The sequence below is a fragment of the Lolium rigidum genome, chromosome 5 (genome assembly GCF_022539505.1).
Source record: "Lolium rigidum isolate FL_2022 chromosome 5, APGP_CSIRO_Lrig_0.1, whole genome shotgun sequence".
Classification (NCBI taxonomy): Eukaryota; Viridiplantae; Streptophyta; class Magnoliopsida; order Poales; family Poaceae; genus Lolium; species Lolium rigidum.
This window is the reverse complement of record NC_061512.1, coordinates 30,963,985-30,986,128: the sequence shown is the minus strand read 5'-3', so window position 1 is coordinate 30,986,128 and position 22,144 is coordinate 30,963,985. Positions and strand designations below refer to the sequence as shown.

Genomic DNA, 22,144 nt, shown 5'->3' with positions numbered 1-22,144 from the left:
AGAAGTGGAGATACTCAGGGAGGAGAATTACCGACTCCGTAGAATGTTGGGATATTACTTGATGCCCGTCACAGGTTCACCATCGCCGATTTCAGATAACAATGAATCTCTTCGAGACTTAGTGCAGATTTGCCAAGCTGAGAAGCTGAAGCCGAAGGAGATCTGTAAGAAGCGCATGAGGGATTCATCACCACCATCGCCAAAGGAGTGATTCATCATCGGTATTGGCATCCCCTTGGTTTGTTCCAAGCTTGGGGGAGTGCCGCGGTATCACATCATCACTACCTTTTACTTTTTACTATCAAGTAGTGTCATATCATGAGTAGGGAAGTTATCGTATAAGATGGGTTGCGAGTGTGGAAGTATCTCTCCTTTAGTTTTCTATGTATCCCTTGGTGTGAGTTATCGTTATGGAATATTAATGAGAAGTCTAATCATTTACATATTGCACACCTTATTTTAGTTTGCAATCTCTACTATATGATTGATCTTGATTTTAGTATTGGTACCACTTTGGGAGCATTAAGTAAATCTATTTGGTTTTGGCAAACTTAGCAATGGTCAATAGCAACAACACTTTGAGTTTAAGAAGAATAGAGGGAATACATGTAGAAGATGTTATTATCTTTCTTATCAGTTCTTAGCTTGGTATTTTGAAGTTAAAACTGTTTGTGCTTACAAGTAAGATGCATGATTGTTTCTATCACATTATATTTGTTTGTTTCCCTCAACTCTTATGCTTGCTATTTAACCTTGCTAGCCAAAGACCTGTACTGAGAGGGAATACTTCTCGTGCATCCAAACATGAACCCAAAACCTATGCCATTTGTGTCCACCATACCTACCTAATGCATGGTAATTTCTGCCATTCCAAGTAAATACTTCATGTGCTACCTTTAAACAATTCAAAACTTATTACTTCTTATTTGTGTCAATGTTTTATAGCTCATGAGGAAGTATGTGGTGTTTTATCTTTCAGTCTTGTTAGGCAGACTCCACTAATGGACTAGTGGCTTCATCCACTTATCCTATAATTTTGTAATAAGAGCTGGCAACGGGGTTCCCAGCCCCAATTAATCAACTTTCATTAATAATTCTCTTCACATGTTTTGCCCCGATTCATCAGTAAGCAACTTAATTTTGCAATAGACACTCCTCCATGGTATGAGATTGTTGGAAGGCACCCGAGGATTCGGTTAGCCATGGCTTGTGTAAGCAAAGGTTGGGGGGAGTGTCATCCTTAAATAAACTAAAGTACATGTGTAAACAAAAGAGAAGAGGGATGATCTACCTTGCTGGTAGAGATAACGTCCTTCATGGGAGCCGCTCTTTGGAGGTCTGCTTGGCAAGGGGGTTAGAGTACCCGCTACCAGTCGTTGACAACAACAAACACCTCTCAAAACTTTACTTTTATTCTCTTTATATGATTTCAAAACTGAAAAAGCTCTAGCACATGATTTAATCCCTGCTTCCCTCTGCGAAGGTGATGCGCGTGGTTGACGTATTGTCTTTTCGTTCGACACGCGTCCGTTGGGAACCCCAAGAGGAAGGTGTGATGCGCACAGCGGCAAGTTTTCCTCAGTAAGAAACCAAGGTTTAATCGGACCAGTAGGAGTCAAGAAGCACGTTGAAGGTCGATGGCGGCGAGATGTAGTGCGGCGCAACACCGGGATTCCGGCGCCAACGTGGAACCTCGCACAACACAACCAAAGTACTTTGCCCCAACGAAACAAAGTGAGGTTGTCAATCTCACCGGCTTGTCGTAACAAAGGATTAACCGTATTGTGTGGAAGATGATTGTTTGCAGAGAAAACAAGAAAACAAGTATTGCAGTAGGTTGTATTTCAAGTAAAGAGAATTGGACCGGGGTCCACAGCTCACTAGAGGTGTCTCTCCCATAAGACGAACAAGCATGTTGGGTGAACAAATTACAGCTTGGGCAATTGACAAATAAAGAGAGCATGACAATGCACATACATATCATGATGAGTATAGTGAGATTTAATTGGGCATTACGACAAAGTACATAGACCGCCATCCAACCGCATCTATGCCTAAAAAGTCCACCTTCAGAGTTATCATCCGAACCCCTCCAAGTATTAAGTTGCAAGCAACGTGACAATTGCATTAAGTATGGTGCGTAATGTAATCAACAACTACATCCTTAGACATAGCATCAATGTTTTATCCCTAGTGGCAACAAGCACAACACAACCTTAGAACTTTCTCATCATCGTCCCAGGTGTCAATGCAGGCATGAACCCACTATCGAGCATAAGTACTCCCTCTTGGAGTTACAAGCATCTACTTGGCCAGAGCATCTACTAGTAACGGAGTGAAGGAGATATGCCCTAGAGGCAATAATAAAATGGTTATTATTTATATCTTTATGTTTATGATAAATGTTTATATATCATGCTATAATTGTATTAACCGAAACATTAGTACATGTGTGATATGTAGACAAACAAAGAATCCCTAGTATGCCTCTTAACTAGCTTGTTGATTAATGGATGATTAGTTTCATAATCATGAACATTAGATGTTATTAATAACAAGGTTATATCATTGTATGAATGATGTAATGGACACACCCAATTAAGCGTAGCATAAGATCTCATCATTAAGTTATTTGCTATAAGCTTTCGATACATAGTTACCTAGTCCTTATGACCATGAGATCATGTAAATCACTTATACCGGAAAGGTACTTTGATTACATCAAACGCCACTGCGTAAATGGGTGGTTATAAAGGTGGGATTAAGTATCCGGAAAGTATGAGTTGAGGCATATGGATCAACAGTGGGATTTGTCCATCCCGATGACGGATAGATATACTCCGGGCCCTCTCGGTGGAATGTCGTCTAATGTCTTGCAAGCATATGAATAAGTTCATAAGAGACCACATACCACGGTACGAGTAAAGAGTACTTGTCGAGAGACGAGGTTGAACAAGGTATAGAGTGATACCGAAGATCAAACCTCGGACAAGTAAAATATCGCGTGACAAAGGGAATTGGTATCATATGTGAATGGTTCATTCGATCACCGAAGTCATCGTTGAATATGTGGGAGCCATTATGGATCTCCGGATCCCGCTATTGGTTATTGGTCGGAGTGAGTACTCAACCATGTCCGCATAGTTCACGAACCGTAGGGTGACACACTTAAAGTTGGATGTTGAAATGGTAGAACTTGAATATGGAATGGAGTTCGAATATTTGTTCGGAGTCCCGGATGAGATCCCGGACATCACGAGGAGTTCCGGAATGGTCCGGAGAATAAGATTCATATATAGGAAGTCATATTCCAAGTTTGGAAATGATCCGGTGCATTTATGGCAGGTTCTAGAAGGTTCTAGAAAAGTCCGGAAGAAACGCACTATGGAAAGTGGAGTCCCGAAGGACTCCACAAGCTTGACCAGCCAAACCCTAAAGGAGGAGTCCCAGGTGGGCTCCACCTAGAGGTGGCCGGCCACCCCACCTCAAGGAAAGGTGGGAGTCCCACCTTGGGTAGGACTCCCTCCTTGAGTAGGTTTCCCACATATGGGAGGTTTTAGTGTTGGGGTCTTATTCGAAGACTTGGACTAGAACTCTTGGGGCTTCCACCTATATAATGAGGAGGAGAGGGAGGGGGGAAGCCACTCTTTGGCTCAGCCTTGGCCGCACTCCTTAGAGGGCCGGCGCCCAACCCCCCTCTCTCCCCAAACCCTAGCGGCCTCTCTCCTCCACTACATCCCGCACGCTTAAGCGAAGCTCCGCCGGATTTCTCCACCACCACCGACACCACGCCGTCGTGCTGTCGGATTCAAGAGGAGCTACTACTTCCGCTGCCCGCTGGAACGGGGAGGTGGACGTCGTCTTCATCAACAACCGAACGTGTGACCGAGTACGGAGGTGCTGCCCGTTCGTGGCGCCGGAACCGATCGTGATCAAGATCTTCTACGCGCTTTTGCAAGCGGCAAGTGAACGTCTACCGCAGCAACAAGAGCCTCATCTTGTAGGCTTTGGAATATCTTCAAGGGTGAGACTCGATACCCCTCGTTGCTACCGTCTTCTAGATTGCATCTTGGCTTGGATTGCGTGTTCGCGGTAGGAAAATTTTTGTTTTCTATGCAACGTTATCCTACAGTGGTATCGAGCCGTGTCTATGCATAGATGGTTGCACGAGTAGAACACAATGGTTTTGTGGGCGTTGATGCTCTTGTTATCTTTAGTTTGAGTACTTTGCATCTTTGTGGCATAGTGGGATGAAGCGGCTCGGGCTAACTTTACATGACCGCGTTCATGAGACTTGCTCCTCGTTCGACATGCAACTTGTATTGCATAAGAGGCTTTGCGGGTGTCTGTCTCTCCTACTATAGTGAAGATTCAATTTACTCTTCTATTGACAACACTAGTATCACCGTTGTGGTTCATGTTCGTAGGTAGATTAGATCTTACTCGAAAACCCTAAACCACGTAAAATATGCAAACCAAATTAGAGACGTCTAACTTGTTTTTGCAGGGTTTGGTGATGTGATATGGCCATGATGTGATGATGAATATGTATGAGATGATCATTATTGTATTGTGGCAACCGGCAGGAGCCTTATGGTTGTCTTTAAATTTCATGTTGAGTAGTTTTTCAAAGTAGTTGTAATAGTTGCTACATGAGGTGAACAACCATGAAGACGGCGCCATGGACCTTGACGCTATGCCGACGATGATGGAGATCATGCCCGTTGATGATGGAGATCATGTCCGTGCTTTAGAGATGAAGATCGAAGGCGCAAAGACAAAAGGGCCATATCATATCACATATGAACCGCATGTGATGTTAATCCTTTTATGCATCTTATTTTGCTTAGATCGCGACGGTAGCATTATAAGATGATCCCTCACATTAATATCAAGATAATAAAGTGTTCTCCCCTAGTATGCACCGTTGTACAGTTCGTCGTTTCGAAGCATCTCGTGATGATCGGATGTGATAGACTCAACGTTCACATACAACGGGTGTAAGCAATGTTGCACACGCGGAATACTTGGGTTTGCTTGACGAGCCTAGCATGTACAGACATGGCCTCGGGACAACGGAAACCGAAAGGTTGAACACGAGTCATATGGATGATATGATCAACATGTTGATGTTCACCATTGAAGCTACATCATCTCACGTGATGATCGGTTTTGGTGTAGTGGATTTGGATCGTGTACCACTTAACAACTATGAGGGATGTTGTATTAAGTGGGAGTTCATTAGTAATAAGATTAGAACATGAACTAATTATCATAAACATAGTCTGAGTAGTATTTTGAATTAATTTTGTAGTATTGGCATCCGTTTTATACCATGCGCTAGTCTTGTTATTGAGATAGAAATACTGTTAAAATCTGACTAGAAACTTTACGGATTAGTACCGTATTGTTAATGAATCAAGAAATGATTAAGTCCTATTGCAAACTTTTAGTGAAACTCACTTTGTTGATTCAGAGAGCTATGGTTTCAATTAGTACCTAAAGTTATCTTGTCTCCGTGAAACTTGAAGTTCAAATCTGTTTGAAAAGTAAGGAGCTGAAAATTTAGTTTTCGGAAATAATCAAGGTACGAGATATATGTGATATCTAAGACCTTATTGCAAGATGATAGAATATAAATTTGGTGAGACTACATAAACTCATAAGTTTTATGGGAATGTACGAAGGTTGAAGACGCAAGGCGTCCCAATCCTCCAACTATTGGGGCACTAACGATATTCGCATATCCATGAAGTGATTGTCCTTAGTATGCACCGTTGCTAAGACTCGTCGTTTCGAAGCATCACGTGATGATCGGGTGTTATAGATTCTACGTGTGCTTCCAACGGGTGCAAGCCAGATTTGCATATGCGAATACTAAGGTTTAAACTTTATGAGCCTAGCATGTACGTACATGGTCTCGTAAAGTTATCATGAATTGATGGATAAAATTATGAGTGAAATTGTTCATCATATTACAAATTTACTAATAGTGAAATCTGAAACACTTGTCATATGATGATCAACTTCAAAGTAAGAACCTCAAGGTTATTGGTATTTGACCAACAAACCTAGAAGTTATTGATGTTGAAATGTTTTTCCGAATAATGAGGAAAACTAAAAGAGAAACCGCAAAAGATATTTTGGCAAAAGAAAAGAAAAGACTAGAAAGTCTAGCTCATGTATATATAAATGATATACATGTTATGGTTGTATTCCTAGTTAAGTCACACAATGAAATTCTTGGGTATTAGTACCATATTGGTTGGTATGAAGTGTCATACAAAACAACGCAATACAAGAATACAATGGCCTAAGTGATCGACAAGGAATATGATAGGAATGCACGTCTGGAACAATAAAGTGTTATTATGTTCGTCGTTGGCATTCTATCTAGCCCTTAGAATTTATAATAAAGAACTTAATAATTGTTATTTTGCTCTGGTCAAATGAAAACAATGAGTTGTTCAAATTATGACATTACTCCATGTACGATGGATAAGTTATTATAAATCTTAATGGTGAAACACACATACATAACACTGACGCTAAAATGCTATAAGGCAAATGATTTGAATTCCACTTATTTGTGGAACCGCCATTTAGGTCATGTTGGAAAGGAACGCATGAAGAAACTCCATGCAAATGGATTTTTGGAGTCATTTGATTTTTTGAATCGTTTGGCGCTTGCAAATCTTTTCTAAAAGAGAATGACTAAAATACCGTTCATAGGCCAAGTTTTGAACGGGCAACTAACTTAGTGGAAACATACATGATGATGTATATGGATCACTGGGCATAGTTGTGTGCGGAAGATTCTTATACTTCATGAAAACTTCAAACAATGAATTGAGTATATATATATGTGGATATATTCGATAAGGAAGAAGTTTGAAACATTTGAATGGATTCAAATAAATTTCAGCATGAAGTAGAAATCATCGTAATAGAAAAGTCAAATATCTATGATTGGATCATAGTGGAAATATTTGAATTACTAGTTTTAGCGAACATCTAAGAGAGTTATGAAATTGTTCTACAACTCACATTTCTTGGAGTATCATAGTGATGATGAAGTATCCGAGAGATGTATCCAAACCTAGTTGGGTCAATGATGAGATAAAATATTAATGCCATTATATTTTTGTGAATTATGCTTTAGAGACTACCGCTTTACACTCGAATAGAGCATCATCATGATCCGTTGAAATGACATCATACGAGTTATGACATGGGTATAAACCCTAATAGTCTTTTCTTAAATTTTGGTATGCATAGCATAAGTAAATAAGTTTACAACCAAAATCGGATGAATGTCTTTGTTGGTTATCCCAGTAGATTTGATTGGGAATTCTTCCCACAATGGAGACAAAGACAAAAGTGTTTGTCAATGTTTCTTATTTCCAAGAAATTGTTTCTAGCGAAGTTTTTGAGTGGGAGGACAATAGAACTTGATAAGGTTTATGAACCCGAGCATAATGATCGTAGTAGCGCAAGCATCGGAATTGGTTCCGGAAGCGGCCACGACGATCATGGCTCCTATGACTACAAAGTGTTTTAGCCATGGAGATCGAAGTACATATTGAACCTTGTAGGTGTGGTTTACTTTGTGATCAAATAAATGATTTGTTGACAAAGGATTGATTTTGAACAATGATAAACCAACTACAAACAAAGAAGTTATGATGGGCCCTGACTCCGTTAAAATGGCTATGCGCCATGAAATCCAAGATAGATGAATACTTTTTGAAAGTAAATGGATCTATAAAATTGATGGACTTGGATGAAATATCTTTGAAGAAGCTCGACTTGTCGAAAAATTGTTTACGACAAAGTTCAAAGAGTTGACTACGATAAGATTAGATCTTCCGTAGCAATGCTTATAGTCTATGTGGATTATTCTAGTAATCACTACATATTTCTTTTATGAGATATGCTAGTAGGATGGCAAAACACATTACTTATCAGAAGTATGTATTAAAAGGTGTATACAAGATACAACCAAGAGTTTTGCTGGTCCGTGGAATACTAGATAGGTATACGAACTTCAATTGGATGAAGTAAGTATTGCGGAGTTGGAATCTTCACCAGATGAAATAGTCAAAGAGTTTTTGATTTCATCATAGACGATGAAGAGGCTTGCATTTGCAAGAAATTAAGTGGGAGCGCTAAGACACATTTATAATACTTTATGTAGGTGACATATAGTTGGTTATAAATGATGTAATTATATACTTGATTAAAAAGGTTTCATTGAGAATTAACTTCAATGAAAGGATATGGATCGAAACAAATTTAGTGTCGAGATCTATGAAGATAGATTGAAACACATAAATAAGTTTAAGTCAAAGTACATATGATGGATATTGAAGTAGTTCAATATAGAAATATTAAGAAAATGTTCTTGTCATGTGAAGGTTTAACAAGACTTGAGTGTATCCGACACTCAATGAGTAAAAACACATGAGTGATTATAGATCACGAATAATATGTACACAATCGATATCATGTGCTATAAAGTGTTATGAGCATATACCGGAATGATTCATATGATGATCATTGGACGACAGTAAGAATATCCTTGAGTACTTTAGAAGAACTAAGGATATATATATATATATTTTTGTATGAAGAAATGACAAACAAATCGCCGTAAGGTGTTACACCGATATTGGTTTTGTCACATATAAAATATAATTTCAATCTCAAATTAGACTAAGTGTTGTTTAAAAGGTAGCACAATGAGCTAGAAGTTGTCTATGCTAGATTTAGAAGAGTTCTAAATATTGTGACGGATTCTACAAAAGAAGGCAGAGTATGTCATTATTTTGACAATGACAAAGGATGTTAAGTCAAGAGGTTCTTTATGAACTTGGTGCAGTTCCGACAGAGTCAGAACTTTGAAGCTATATTGTGTGTGACAATATTAGTGACATATTTCAGACAGCGGAATTAAGGTTCCACCAGAAGATCAAACATATTTAATGCCGACTCATTTGGAAATGAGTGATGCGTTGAGACGCAAATGAATTACAAAATACATACGTTTCTGAGCGTGTCAGATCCATTGACTAAAAAACCTCTCCCGTGAGCAATACATGATAAAGCACCATAAGGCCAAGGTGTTATATCTTTACAAATGTAAACTAGATTATTGACTCTAGTGCAAGTGGGAGACTCGAAGGAGATATGCCCTAGAGGCAATAATAAAGTGGTTATTATTTATATCTTTATGTTTATGATAAATGTTTATATATCATGCTATAATTGTATTAACCGAAACATTAGTACATGTGTGATATGTAGACAAACAAAGAATCCCTAGTATGCCTCTTAACTAGCTTGTTGATTAATGGATGATTAGTTTCATAATCATGAACATTAGATGTTATTAATAACAAGGTTATATCATTGTATGAATGATGTAATGGACACACCCAATTAAGCGTAGCATAAGATCTCATCATTAAGTTATTTGCTATAAGCTTTCGATACATAGTTACCTAGTCCTTATGACCATGAGATCATGTAAATCACTTATACCGGAAAGGTACTTTGATTACATCAAACGCCACTGCGTAAATGGGTGGTTATAAAGGTGGGATTAAGTATCCGGAAAGTATGAGTTGAGGCATATGGATCAACAAGTGGGATTTGTCCATCCCGATGACGGATAGATATACTCCGGGCCCTCTCGGTGGAATGTCGTCTAATGTCTTGCAAGCATATGAATAAGTTCATAAGAGACCACATACCACGGTACGAGTAAAGAGTACTTGTCGTGAGACGAGGTTGAACAAGGTATAGAGTGATACCGAAGATCAAACCTCGGACAAGTAAAATATCGCGTGACAAAGGGAATTGGTATCATATGTGAATGGTTCATTCGATCACCGAAGTCATCGTTGAATATGTGGGAGCCATTATGGATCTCCGGATCCCGCTATTGGTTATTGGTCGGAGTGAGTACTCAACCATGTCCGCATAGTTCACGAACCGTAGGGTGACACACTTAAAGTTGGATGTTGAAATGGTAGAACTTGAATATGGAATGGAGTTCGAATATTTGTTCGGAGTCCCGGATGAGATCCCGGACATCACGAGGAGTTCCGGAATGGTCCGGAGAATAAGATTCATATATAGGAAGTCATATTCCAAGTTTGGAAATGATCCGGTGCATTTATGGCAGGTTCTAGAAGGTTCTAGAAAAGTCCGGAAGAAACGCACTATGGAAAGTGGAGTCCCGGAAGGACTCCACAAGCTTGACCAGCCAAACCCTAAAGGAGGAGTCCCAGGTGGGCTCCACCTAGAGGTGGCCGGCCACCCCACCTCAAGGAAAGGTGGGAGTCCCACCTTGGGTAGGACTCCCTCCTTGAGTAGGTTTCCCACATATGGGAGGTTTTAGTGTTGGGGTCTTATTCGAAGACTTGGACTAGAACTCTTGGGGCTTCCACCTATATAATGAGGAGGAGAGGGAGGGGGGAAGCCACTCTTTGGCTCAGCCTTGGCCGCACTCCTTAGAGGGCCGGCGCCCAACCCCCTCTCTCCCCAAACCCTAGCGGCCTCTCTCCTCCACTACATCCCGCACGCTTAAGCGAAGCTCCGCCGGATTTCTCCACCACCACCGACACCACGCCGTCGTGCTGTCGGATTCAAGAGGAGCTACTACTTCCGCTGCCCGCAGGAACGGGGAGGTGGACGTCGTCTTCATCAACAACCGAACGTGTGACCGAGTACGGAGGTGCTGCCCGTTCGTGGCGCCGGAACCGATCGTGATCAAGATCTTCTACGCGCTTTTGCAAGCGGCAAGTGAACGTCTACCGCAGCAACAAGAGCCTCATCTTGTAGGCTTTGGAATATCTTCAAGGGTGAGACTCGATACCCCCTCGTTGCTACCGTCTTCTAGATTGCATCTTGGCTTGGATTGCGTGTTCGCGGTAGGAAAATTTTTGTTTTCTATGCAACGTTATCCTACACGGAGAGCATGCAAGATCATAAACAACACATAAGCATAACTTTGATAATCAACATAACAAGTATTCTCTATTCATCGGATCCCAACAAACGCAACATATAGAATTACAGATAGATGATCTTGATCATGTTAGGCAGCTCACAAGATCCGACAATGATAGCACAATGGGGAGAAGACAACCATCTAGCTACTGCTATGGACCCATAGTCCAGGGGTAGACTACTCACACATCACACCGGAGGCGACCATGGCGGCGTAGAGTCCTCCGGGGATGATTCCCCTCTCCGGCAGGGTGCCGGAGGCGATCTCCTGGATCCCCCGAGATGGGATCGGCGGCGACGGCGTCTCTGGAAGGTTTTCCGTATCGTGGTTCTTCGCATCAGGGGTTTCGCGACGGAGGCTTTAAGTAGGCGGAAGGGCAGGTCAAGGGGCGTCACGAGGGGCCCACACTATAGGTCGGCGCGGCCAGGGCTTGGGCCGCGCCGCCCTATAGCCTGGCCACCTCGTGGCCCCACTTCGTGTGTTCTTCGGTCTTCTGGAAGCTCCGTGGAAAAATAGGGCCCTGGGTCTTTGTTTCGTCCAATTCCGAGAATATTTCGTTACTAGGATTTCGAAACCAAAAACGAGCGAAAACGAGAACCGGCACTTCGGCATCTTGTTAATAGGTTAGTTCCGGAAAATGCACTAATATGACATAAAGTGTGCATAAAACATGTAGGTATCATCAATAATATGGCATGGAACACAAGAAATTATCGATACGTTGGAGACGTATCATCAGTAAACCTATTTCCCTCCATCTCCAGCAAGCATTTGAGTTGTTGTGATCAAACTATTATATTGTGATTTGCTTCATCATGTCTTTACTCTTTCTTGTTTAGTACAAGTTTTACCTGAATGAATATAGCTTTGAAAGTCATCAATGATTAATATGATTGAGTATGCAAGTTTACCATGAGTTTTAACATGAGAGCGCTGCTCAATAGATAAGTATAATTTGTTAAATGTTCTCTGACCAAGAACAAAGTTTGCCATCACCAATTATGATTTCTTATGCACTTTTATTTGTGATTACCTTGTACTTGTTTCAAGTTGAGTTATATGAGGAAGTTGTTTACTATAATGTCTTGTGTGAATGAATATGATGCTTCTTGTCCGTATTTTATTTATCGACTCTTCACTCCATAAACATGTGGTCCCGTTTACCGAGTTCGGTTTCGCTTGGGGACAAGCGAAGTCTAAGCTTGGGGGAGTTGATACGTCCAATTTTCATCACTATTTTATATCATAATTTGTTGTTATTCATTGATATATTTCATATTGGGACACAATACTTATGTTATTTCATCTATTTTGCATGTTTCATGATTATTTGGAGATCGCACACCGGAGCCAGGATTCTGCTGGAAAAAGCACCGTCAGGATGCAATATTTCGGAAGATCAACTGTGGAAGAAAATTTTACCAAAAATCCTATTTTTCCAGATGACGAAGGAAGCCAGAAGGGGGAGCTGAGAGGACCCAAGGTGGGCCCACACCATAGGGCGGCGCGGCCCATGGCCTGGCCGCGCCACCATGTGGTGTGGGGGCCCCACGGCCCCTTTCGCCTCCTTTTCTTCGCGAAACTCTTCGTCCCGAAAACCTAAGCCACAGAGGAATCCTCACGAAGGGTTACGGCCGCCTCGCGGGGCGGAGAACACCGAGAGAAAAGAGCTCTCCGGCGGGCGAGAATCCGCCGGGGAAATTCCCTCCCGGAGGGGGAAATCGACGCCATCGTCACCGCCATCGAGCTGGACATCATCTCCATCACCATCATCATCATCTTCATCATCATCACCGCCATCTCCACCGCTGGACACCGGCACCGCTGTAGCAATTTTGGTTTGATCTTGATTGTTTGATAGGGGAAACTCTCCCGGTACTGATTTATACTTGTTATTGATGCTATTGAGTGAAACCATTCAACCAAGGTTTATGTTCAGATTGTTATTCATCATCATATCACCTCTGATCATGTTCCATATGATGTCTCGTGAGTAGTTCGTTTAGTTCTTGAGGACATGGGTGAAGTCTAAATGTTAGTAGTGAACTATGGTTGAGTAATATTCAATGTTATGATATTTAAGTTGTGGTGTTATTCTTCTAGTGGTGTCGTGTGAACGTCGACTACACGACACTTCACCTTTATGGGCCTAGGGGAATGCATCTTGTACTCGTTTGCCAATTGCGGGGTTGCCGGAGTGACGTAAACCTAAGCCCCCGTTGGTATATCGATGCGGGAGGGATCGCAGGATCTCGAGTTTAAGGCTGTGGTTAGATTTATCTTAATTACTTTCTTGTAGTTGCGGATGCTTGCAAGGGGTATAATCACAAGTATGTATTAGTCCTAGGAAGGGCGGTACATTAGCATAGGTTCACCCACACAACACTTATCAAAACAATGAAGATTAATCACCGTATGTAGCGAAAGCACTAGACTAAAATCCCGTGTGTCCTCGAGAACGTTTGGTCATTATAAGTAAACAAACCGGCTTGTCCTTTGTGCTAAAAAGGATTGGGCCACTCGTTGCAATTATTTCTCTCGCATTTTACTTACTTGTACTTTATTCATCTGTTACATCAAAACCCCCTGAATACTTGTCTGTGAGCATTTACAGTGAATCCCTCATCGAAACTGCTTTTCAACACCTTCTGCTCCTCGTTGGGATCGACATTCTTACTTATCGAAGATACTACGATACACCCCCTATACTTGTGGGTCATCAATCTAATATTTTCAAATAAGAACATATGGGTCATGAAGACTAATGTCCTCACCTCATGCATTTTAAATTCTACTTTGGTTTAAGATCCTCAAGTGAGCAAGTATGAGACCATGCAATAAGGGTCATCACATTTCCTCATACCACTTGGGAAGATGATTTAAATGAAGTGCTACACCTCATAGATTTAAATTCCTACATTTGAGAATAATTTAAATGGGCTAGTAATGGCTACATAGCCATTATTTGATTCTAACCCATGATCATATACAGTAACAATATCATATTTTTACATAAACAATTAGAGTATTTGACAAGTGAATTATGAGAGTTGGAATCAACTCAAAAGCATTTATGGTTGATTTTTAATAATTGTTTGAAGTTTGAAAAGTTACTACCTTGTTATTTTTACTATTCAAATTCTACAAATTATTTTGATTTGAATCCAGTGTGGTTGGATGGGGCCTTTCATGAGCTTTCTAAATATATAAAATTTATCAAAAATGACCGAGTAGATTTTAAGTTATTAAAGATTTGGCAAAGCATCTGAGCGCAAATCACAGAAATTAAATAAAACGAAATTTGAATTAAAACTGAGGGCGGGAAGGAAGTGGGCCGGCCCAGCTGCTGCCCCGGGCCGTGCATGCATGGCGCATGCACGTGGCCGACGCGCGGGGCGCACAGAGCGTTGGATCGAGATCCAACGGCGCTGGTTCGTCGTGTACCTCGCGATTCTGCAACCTTGCGGGGGCCGTATCTTTCACCTCGTAGCTCGGATTGAGGCGTGGTTAGGTGCGTTGGAAAGCTCTTTCCAAGGGCTACAACTTTGGTGTAGGGCTCGAGGGCTATGGTGATGTAAAATGGGGCGGCTTTTGGTGGTGACCGCCGGCTAGTTCTTGCACCGATGAGCGGCAAAGAGAGGAGATGAGCGGCGCTAGGAGGGAGGGGAGGATGCTGTGGGATGGTGTGGTGCTGTCCCAAGCGAGGAGGGGGGTTTATATAGGCTCCAGGGGAGGGAGGCGCGGCATGGCCGGCATGGTGGCCATGTCGTCGACGGCGTGGCTACAGGGCGTTCTGGGCCGAACGGTCATGTCTAGGAGGTGCGTGGGAGTGAGGGAAAGCTAGTGGCGCAGTGGGACGCGACGGGATGCAGTGTGCACGAAGAGGGACATGGGTGGCCACGGGTTGGTGATCATGAGCAATGGCATGATCATTGTGGTCATCCACTTGCTCTCCTTGACATAGGGTCATGTCTAGCAGGTGTCTAGGGTCCAGGGGACTGTAGGTGACATGGTGCTGCAGGGCCGAAGTGACCAGAGAGAGGGGTGGCATGGTGGTGTCATGCCATGGTCGGGATGGAAGCTTTTGGTCAAAGGTGAGCGAGCTCCAGTGTTTGCAGGTGATGGAAATGGTGCAGGAGGGTGAGGTGATGCTCCAGGGCTGCAGGGGTGGCCAGGGTTGGACCTGGTCCAAGCCCACACTCAGCATGGGCACCATTTCTCCTTCTGCCTGCCAAGTGTTTGATATAATGCCCGAAAGAAAAATATTTGTGAATTTTGAAAAGATTTTTGGTGGAGTGTAAAGATATAATAAGAGAAGTGGAATGGAGGTGGTGGTGGTCAAAATGAAGTTGAAATGCAAAATCACATATTGCATATGATCTTACATATGTTTCATAGTCCCTACTTTGCTTGCTCACCATTTGAAATTGAGACAGAATTTGGGATGATGGTTTTGGGCAAAGTTGTTCTCCTTGATGTTGTCTTGGATGAGGTGCAAAGAGTTGGCAAAGCATAGTTTAGAAATCTTCCAAACCAGGGGCTCAAAGTGGGCATCAGGCTAAAAATGTCACATGTGACCATAAATGCATGTGAGCTCAAATTTGATCCAAATTTGATTTGAGTTGTGTTTCCTTGCTTCCAAAAGTGTTAATAAGTGTTTGGTAACCATTTACAACCAATGGTGCAAGCCAAAAGGGTCTAGGTTAAAGATTTGCAAAAATGGCTAAAAGTGTATGTGAGTGAAAATGGAATTTTCTCCCTATTTGATTTCTCTCTTTTTGATTTGATTTTTCTTGACTCCAAAGTGATTCTTATTAGTTTAGGAACATTTCCAAACCATTGAAACCATTCCAAAAGGTTTAGCTCAAAGATTTGCAAAAATGGCCATAACACATAAGAGGTGATGTGTCAATTTTTCTTATTTTTGAAATTTGTTCCCCTTGCTTTACTTGGGCAAGGTTGAGGGTCAATTTAGTGTGAGATTTGGTTTAGATATGGTTTCACACCATTTGGGTAAGGTACAAGTGCATAGAACAAGAATTGGGTATTATGGCTATGTGTCACATATGCCTCTATGCATATGTTGCATTTGATTTTTAATTTGACTAGGCTTGACCCAATTGATGTTGTTGAGTGTTGAAATGGTATATAGGAGTGATCCAACCATTCACCACCAGTCTTAGGGTCATGATCCTCAATTTCACAAATTTGCATTTTCCTCTCATATGCCTCTATGGCATTTTTAGTTTCTTTTTATTTTCTTTGGTTTCAACTTGGAAATGGTTTGAGAGGTACTAGATAAGGTTTATGAAGGTTTTCCAATCCTCTAAATAAAGTGGAAAGGCCTAGGGTAAAGTTTTTACAAAAATAGCCATAGGCACATAGGCCTTTTCTTATTTAAATTCTTTTTATTTTATTTTAACTTGGATGGTAAAAAGGGGTGTGAGGTTTAGGGTTTAAGAGTATTTCAAATACTAATTAAACAATCATGGCAAAAGCACAAGAATTAAGCAAGATCACTATGTATCAAACTTAATTTAATAAAAGTTTTTGTTGGTTCCAAAAATTTGGAACTAGGGAAATTCATTTTGTTGTTTTGAAATTTTTGGGATGTTACAGATACCTTCAGAACTCCGCGAGAACCGGAGTGTTTGGACCCGTCAACATCAAGGGTACTGAGAGAGATCAGATTTCTGGCCATGCCAGGTATGTGTCTCACATCTGTCAGAGTGCGTGTCATGCCATCATGCATCTTGATCTGAACGGAGCCAATGCCCACGATCTCACGTGGGTTGTTATCTCCCATACGCACAACCTGAAGGAGTATTTTAGGCTAAAAGTCCGAACTGATGGAAAGGGCTAGGCAATCCACATATACATTTCACAATACCCCCACTCGCGTGTGACGGGAGAAGAGAAAGTCAACACGTGAAAGAAGAAGAGCACACCGAAACAGGGCATCAGCGGTGGCTAAAGAGGGGGGCAACAACAATTTTTAGGCTTAATTGCGAAAACCATGTGAAAGCCAGGATTTGAACTCAAGACCTGGGGCTCTGATACCATGTGTTTGTACCCGTCAACACGTGGAAAGACTCAGAGGTATAGCTCAAGAGGCATATACGTGGACTCCGAGGGGGAAACAACAATTTTAGGATAAATTGCGAAAGGCAGAACTCGAACTCGAGACCCTGGCTCGGACACCATGTCAAGCTTCATGGACTAGCCAACGCAACCAAAAGTCCGAACTATTTCTTGGCGGACACGAAATAGAGTTGTAATGTGCTACGTCTAGCACGTTTGGTATGCCATAGTCCGTTAGGACTCCTTCCATAGTACAACAGGTAAATAGATTTTTGATCACCGTACAACAGTGTTGACTTTCGAAGCGCTGGTCGATAAATGTAACAGTATACATCTTATAGCTGGATTTTCCTGTATTGGGTGGTATTCGGTCGTACGCATCTATATTTTTATTTCGATCGTTTATTTTTGAATGTAGCGGCGCGAAGGTTAGAGAATATTATGAAGCCCGCTTTCAAAAACTAGCGATGGAGGTTCGAGCCTCTCTGATGTTGAGAGACTTGCTTGATATTCTGGGTTTCGCAGCAGCTGTATGCAAATGGGGCAGCAACACAGGTGAAGTTTAGAGTCTTATTTCATGATGAAATTCTAAGGTTCAGAGTCTGATCTTTCATGATGAAATTCTACCTTAATTGGTTGTGCACCGGAATGACCTTGTTGAAAACGTTGTTTTGAGAGCAACTATCTTCACAGTGAAAACATAATATTTCTTGATCGGGCGTCGACGATGCTTGTGCACTGTTTTCTTCTTAAATACATTGTTTTTGGAGAGGCTGAAGTTCATGTGTTATCTTGGTGGTTTATATATTGTTGCTGCTACTGCTAGAATACCGTAGTTGAACTTTTCGTTTCTTAGTTTTTTTTGGTGTGTGCATCCGTACTAGCAGTAGGCTATTAAGTTGTTGCAGGGGCTAGATATAATTGTTATCTTTCGATATTAATATATTTCCTTTATCAAAAAAAGAACATCTCTCCAAAGTTCATTATTGTGGGATGAACCATGGATTTGCATTTGGTTTTATTTTTGGACATTTACCTGCATAAAAGGAATGGGTGAAATTCGGCGACTCGAGAAAGGTTCGGTCAAATCTCGATCGAAAAGAAAAAGAAACCAAGAACTGAATGCGAGGACAAGATCTTACCCGTATTATGATTCTCAGGAAGAACTTATCAAATTTTGGTTTTGAACTTTTTAGTTTCCTTACAAAGTTTTGTCTGGTAAACATTCTTAAATTGCCCAAATGTAAAGGATAAGTTTGATCGAAATTTGAGAATTATGAGCAAAATCTAAATCCTTGGGCTGAGCCTCGACATGGAGTTAAGAAAACTATATCGATTGAAGATATTCAAACTAGCATACAGGAACGAATATTTTTAAATAAAAATTTATATTCTAGTACAATAATAATAAAAATTAAAATAGTTCATATGTACATATGCTAGTGTCTAATTTCATTGGGGGGGGGGGGGGGATAGTTCTTGAAATCTGATGCTTACAAGATCGATTTTTCGTATGAAAAACGCTCCAATTTCACCGGGGATCACACGTCCTCCGAGTGTGTGGTCGTGGGATGCGCATTGCTATGTGTGGACATCTCTTTTCTTTAGACTCACCAATCAGTCTAGCGCTCCCTTTCAATAAAATATCTATTTCTTCTCTTCTTCCTGATTAACCTTATTTTCTCCACTGCTCATTGTCTCGAGGGCTCGCTCCGCCTACCGCTCCCTCTGCCCACCTCTACTTACATTTGGCTTCTCTCCAGGCACGAAAATAGCTCTCTCCCCCCTATCTCTGACGCGCCTCAGCACGAGCACCTCCATAACCTACTCGTGTTGTTGTTGCTGCTGCAAGGAGGCAGCCCACCATGCATTTTGGAGCGTGCATGCACTGCTAGGCGGCCACGCCGCCACTGGTGTTGGGCGCACAAAGTGATCTTGCGAGCGAAAGAAAACGCTGCGGACCTGTTGCTGGCAGAGCTACCAGCGGTTGGTGGCGGTGTTGCGAGCCTGGAGTCGGTTCGGGTTGTTGCAAGCGGTCATGGCGGCGATGGCGCGGTGTTGCAAGGGGACGGTCGTGCTGCAACCAGCGGCGGCTTGAGATGATTCCATCGGCGGCCCGAGATGCTTCTGAAGGGTGGTCAATGGTGCTGCCGGCGGGGATGCTGCAAGCGGGAGCTGGTGATGCTACCGAGGGTGTGTGGTGGTGCTACAAGGTGCATGCGACATTGCTGCGAAGGTGAACGACGAAGCTACGGAGAAGCAGGTGGCAAGCCAGAATCACGGTACTTCAAGCAATGGACGGTGTTGCTACTAGGGGTAGGTGGTGGTGCTGCAAGGAAGAGGGACGACGCAACTGCAAGCCATATATAGGCCTCTGCTGCAAGAAAATTCCACGCCAGCAGCGGTGTAGCACGGGGGAGCTCCGTGCGGCACCGAGCGCGCGGCTACCATGAGCTATACCGAAAGCAACGTGCGGGGAAACGAGTGAACAATCTACTGGTACGTGTCGAGCGCTCCATCCACAGGATTGGGGGTTTCGATCCCCGGGGGAAGCGTAGCACGTTATCCACTGATTTTCTTCTTCTTTTTGTTAAAGGAACAACATGTGTTCTTTCTCCATATAAATTTTCCCACATATAAATACGTACATGATTTAAAGAAATATTTGTATTATCAAGCCAGTATCTCAACTGAGTTTCTTATGGAATTTTTTATTTGCATATTTTGCACTCCTAAATAATTATTTTTGTATAGAAAAGTAACTGAATGTGCGAAATCCAATGAAATAATGATCATTGCGTTGCGAAAAAGTGCACCATAAATAACCCAACAAATTGCGCAAACATATTTTATATTCGAAATAATCGTTTTTTTGTGTGCAGGAGAGCAGCATGAAAATAAATTCCTAATTGCCTCCTACTGTACAAATTAATGGCTGCTATATTGGGTAATTGGATGCAGGCATGCGGAAGCGACTAACGGGCCTGCCGGGTGACATTCCGGCGATGTCGATGACCATGCATGAGACCGAGCTTGTCCGTGCATGGCTGAATGCGGCTCTCTCTCCGTGGCTCTGCTCTATTCCCTTCCGACAAGCCCCTGCGACATGGCCGGAGCTCCGCCCATCCGCCCATAAAAACCACACCCATCGACCATCACCAATTCAGAATTCACACAGCTATCTCACAGCAGCAGCAAACACACAACAACGAACATAGTGAGAATGGCTTCCTCAAGCAGGATGCTCGCCGCGGCGGTGCTGGCGGCGCTGTTCGTGGGCGCGATGTGTGAGGCCCCCGTGACATTCACGGTGGAGAAGGGCTCCGACGAGAAGAACCTCGCGTTGTCGATCAAGTACAACAAGGAGGGCGACTCCATGGCGGAGGTGGAGCTCAAGGAGCACGGCTCCAACGAGTGGCTGGCCCTCAAGAAGAACGGCGACGGCGTGTGGGAGATCAAGAGCGACAAGCCGCTTAAGGGCCCATTTAACTTCCGTTTCGTGTCCGAGAAGGGGATGAGGAACGTGTTCGATGATGTCGTACCCGCTGAATTCAAGGTCGGCACCACTTACAAGCCCGAGGAGTAGGTCATGGATTGTCACAAGTATTTGACTTTTCCTCGTATTCGGTCGTTGAGATTGTCTCGTTAATAATTTGTCAAGACTTTTATTTATGAGGTGTTCATATCTATAATGATTCGGAGAAGCAGCGGAGATGTTCTTGCTTGCTAGTAGTATCTCCCATGCACCCGCTGTCTTGACGGTTCTTTTTTGGTTTTATAGTTATACACGTATATGTATATATCCATATATTGTGTGCTCCATGACATTGTGCCACTGTCCATGATAACTTTCAATATTTGTGAGCAGTTCGTCACGTTCCCCAGGACTTGAGGACTTGGAAGAACTCCTAATCGATGGTTTTCATATAAGATTGCAATAAGATTGTTTGGTATTTTATCCCTTATGTTGTAATTCTCTAATAGTAATGTGTTGTATTTTCTCTAATAGTAACGTTTGAACTTAGACTACATAACGTCAACACTTAGTACTGCACTGCTCCTTTAGCTTTGGTCTAAGCCAAATTATTGAATTTGACTAACTTTCTAGAAAAAGTAACAACATTTATGGCACAAATTAGTTTCACTATTCAACTTCAAATGTAGTTTCGTATACTAATAATTTGATGTCATATGTATTGCTATTTTTTTCAAACTATTCACGGATAGAGGGATTGTATTACAATGGGTTGAAGAGGGAAAGCAGATTTACAATAAACATTTCCAAATCTTGGAGTTAGGAAATAGCCAAATAATTTTCATATCAGAGTAAATAAGAGCTGTCGAATGTTTTAGCGATTTTGACTATCCACCTCTCCCAAAAAGCAGGGGCTGTCACGCCCTGAGATTTCCCGTGCGACACTCTCTCACGCCTCCATCTCCTGCTCTGCTTCGCTGGACGATGCCCCCCCCCCCCACGCCACGTGGGGTCTTGCGTTGTGACATCCTAGCATAGGGCTTAATAGGATTGATAGGATACTCATACTGTAACATCCCAAATTTTAAAACAAAGAGAAAATAAATTTCCTTTTTCCAAATATGAGAATCAACAAAAACTTTTTTTTACATTAGGTGCTATGCATAGTGCCCATACCTAGTATTTGTGTTTTGCCATGATGAGTGTTCTTATGCTTAGGTGATAAACCCTAAAACCCTAAAGTGATCAAGTGAAGATCACAAACCAAATAAAATAAAAGAGAAAGAAATCAAATAAGAAAAACCCTAAACCCTAACCTTCTCAAAAATCATTTGGATCTATTTTGAGAAACCAAAATAAAAGGAAAAGACATATGTGGGCATGTAGCCCTAATAGGTAAATCTTGAACCCTACCTTTATTATTTTTGCTAAATGGTGGTGAACCATTGTGAACCCCACTAAACCCTAAACCTCATCTCTCTTGTCACAAATCTTTGAAAAACCATAATAAAAAGAGGTGATCTTAAATAAGAAAAAGGCATTTGCAAGCCTATGGCTACTTTTTGCAAATG

The 22,144-nt window shown here is 42.0% G+C and overlaps 1 protein-coding gene across 1 annotated transcript; it reads left to right on the top strand.

Annotated features, from left to right (window-relative positions):
* The first annotated feature begins 20,321 nt into the window (after positions 1 to 20,321).
* On the top strand, positions 20,322 to 20,684 carry LOC124651166 (pollen allergen Lol p 2-A-like). Its single transcript, XM_047190301.1, has one exon. It carries the CDS (start codon positions 20,322 to 20,324, stop codon positions 20,682 to 20,684), a length of 363 nt encoding a protein of 120 aa, XP_047046257.1.
* The last annotated feature ends 1,460 nt before the right edge of the window (positions 20,685 to 22,144 follow it).

Coding starts and splice junctions, on each gene's coding strand:
- LOC124651166 (XM_047190301.1), top strand. CDS start 20,322: ATGGCTTCCTCAAGCAGGATGCTCGCCGCGGCGGTGCTGGCGGCGCTG.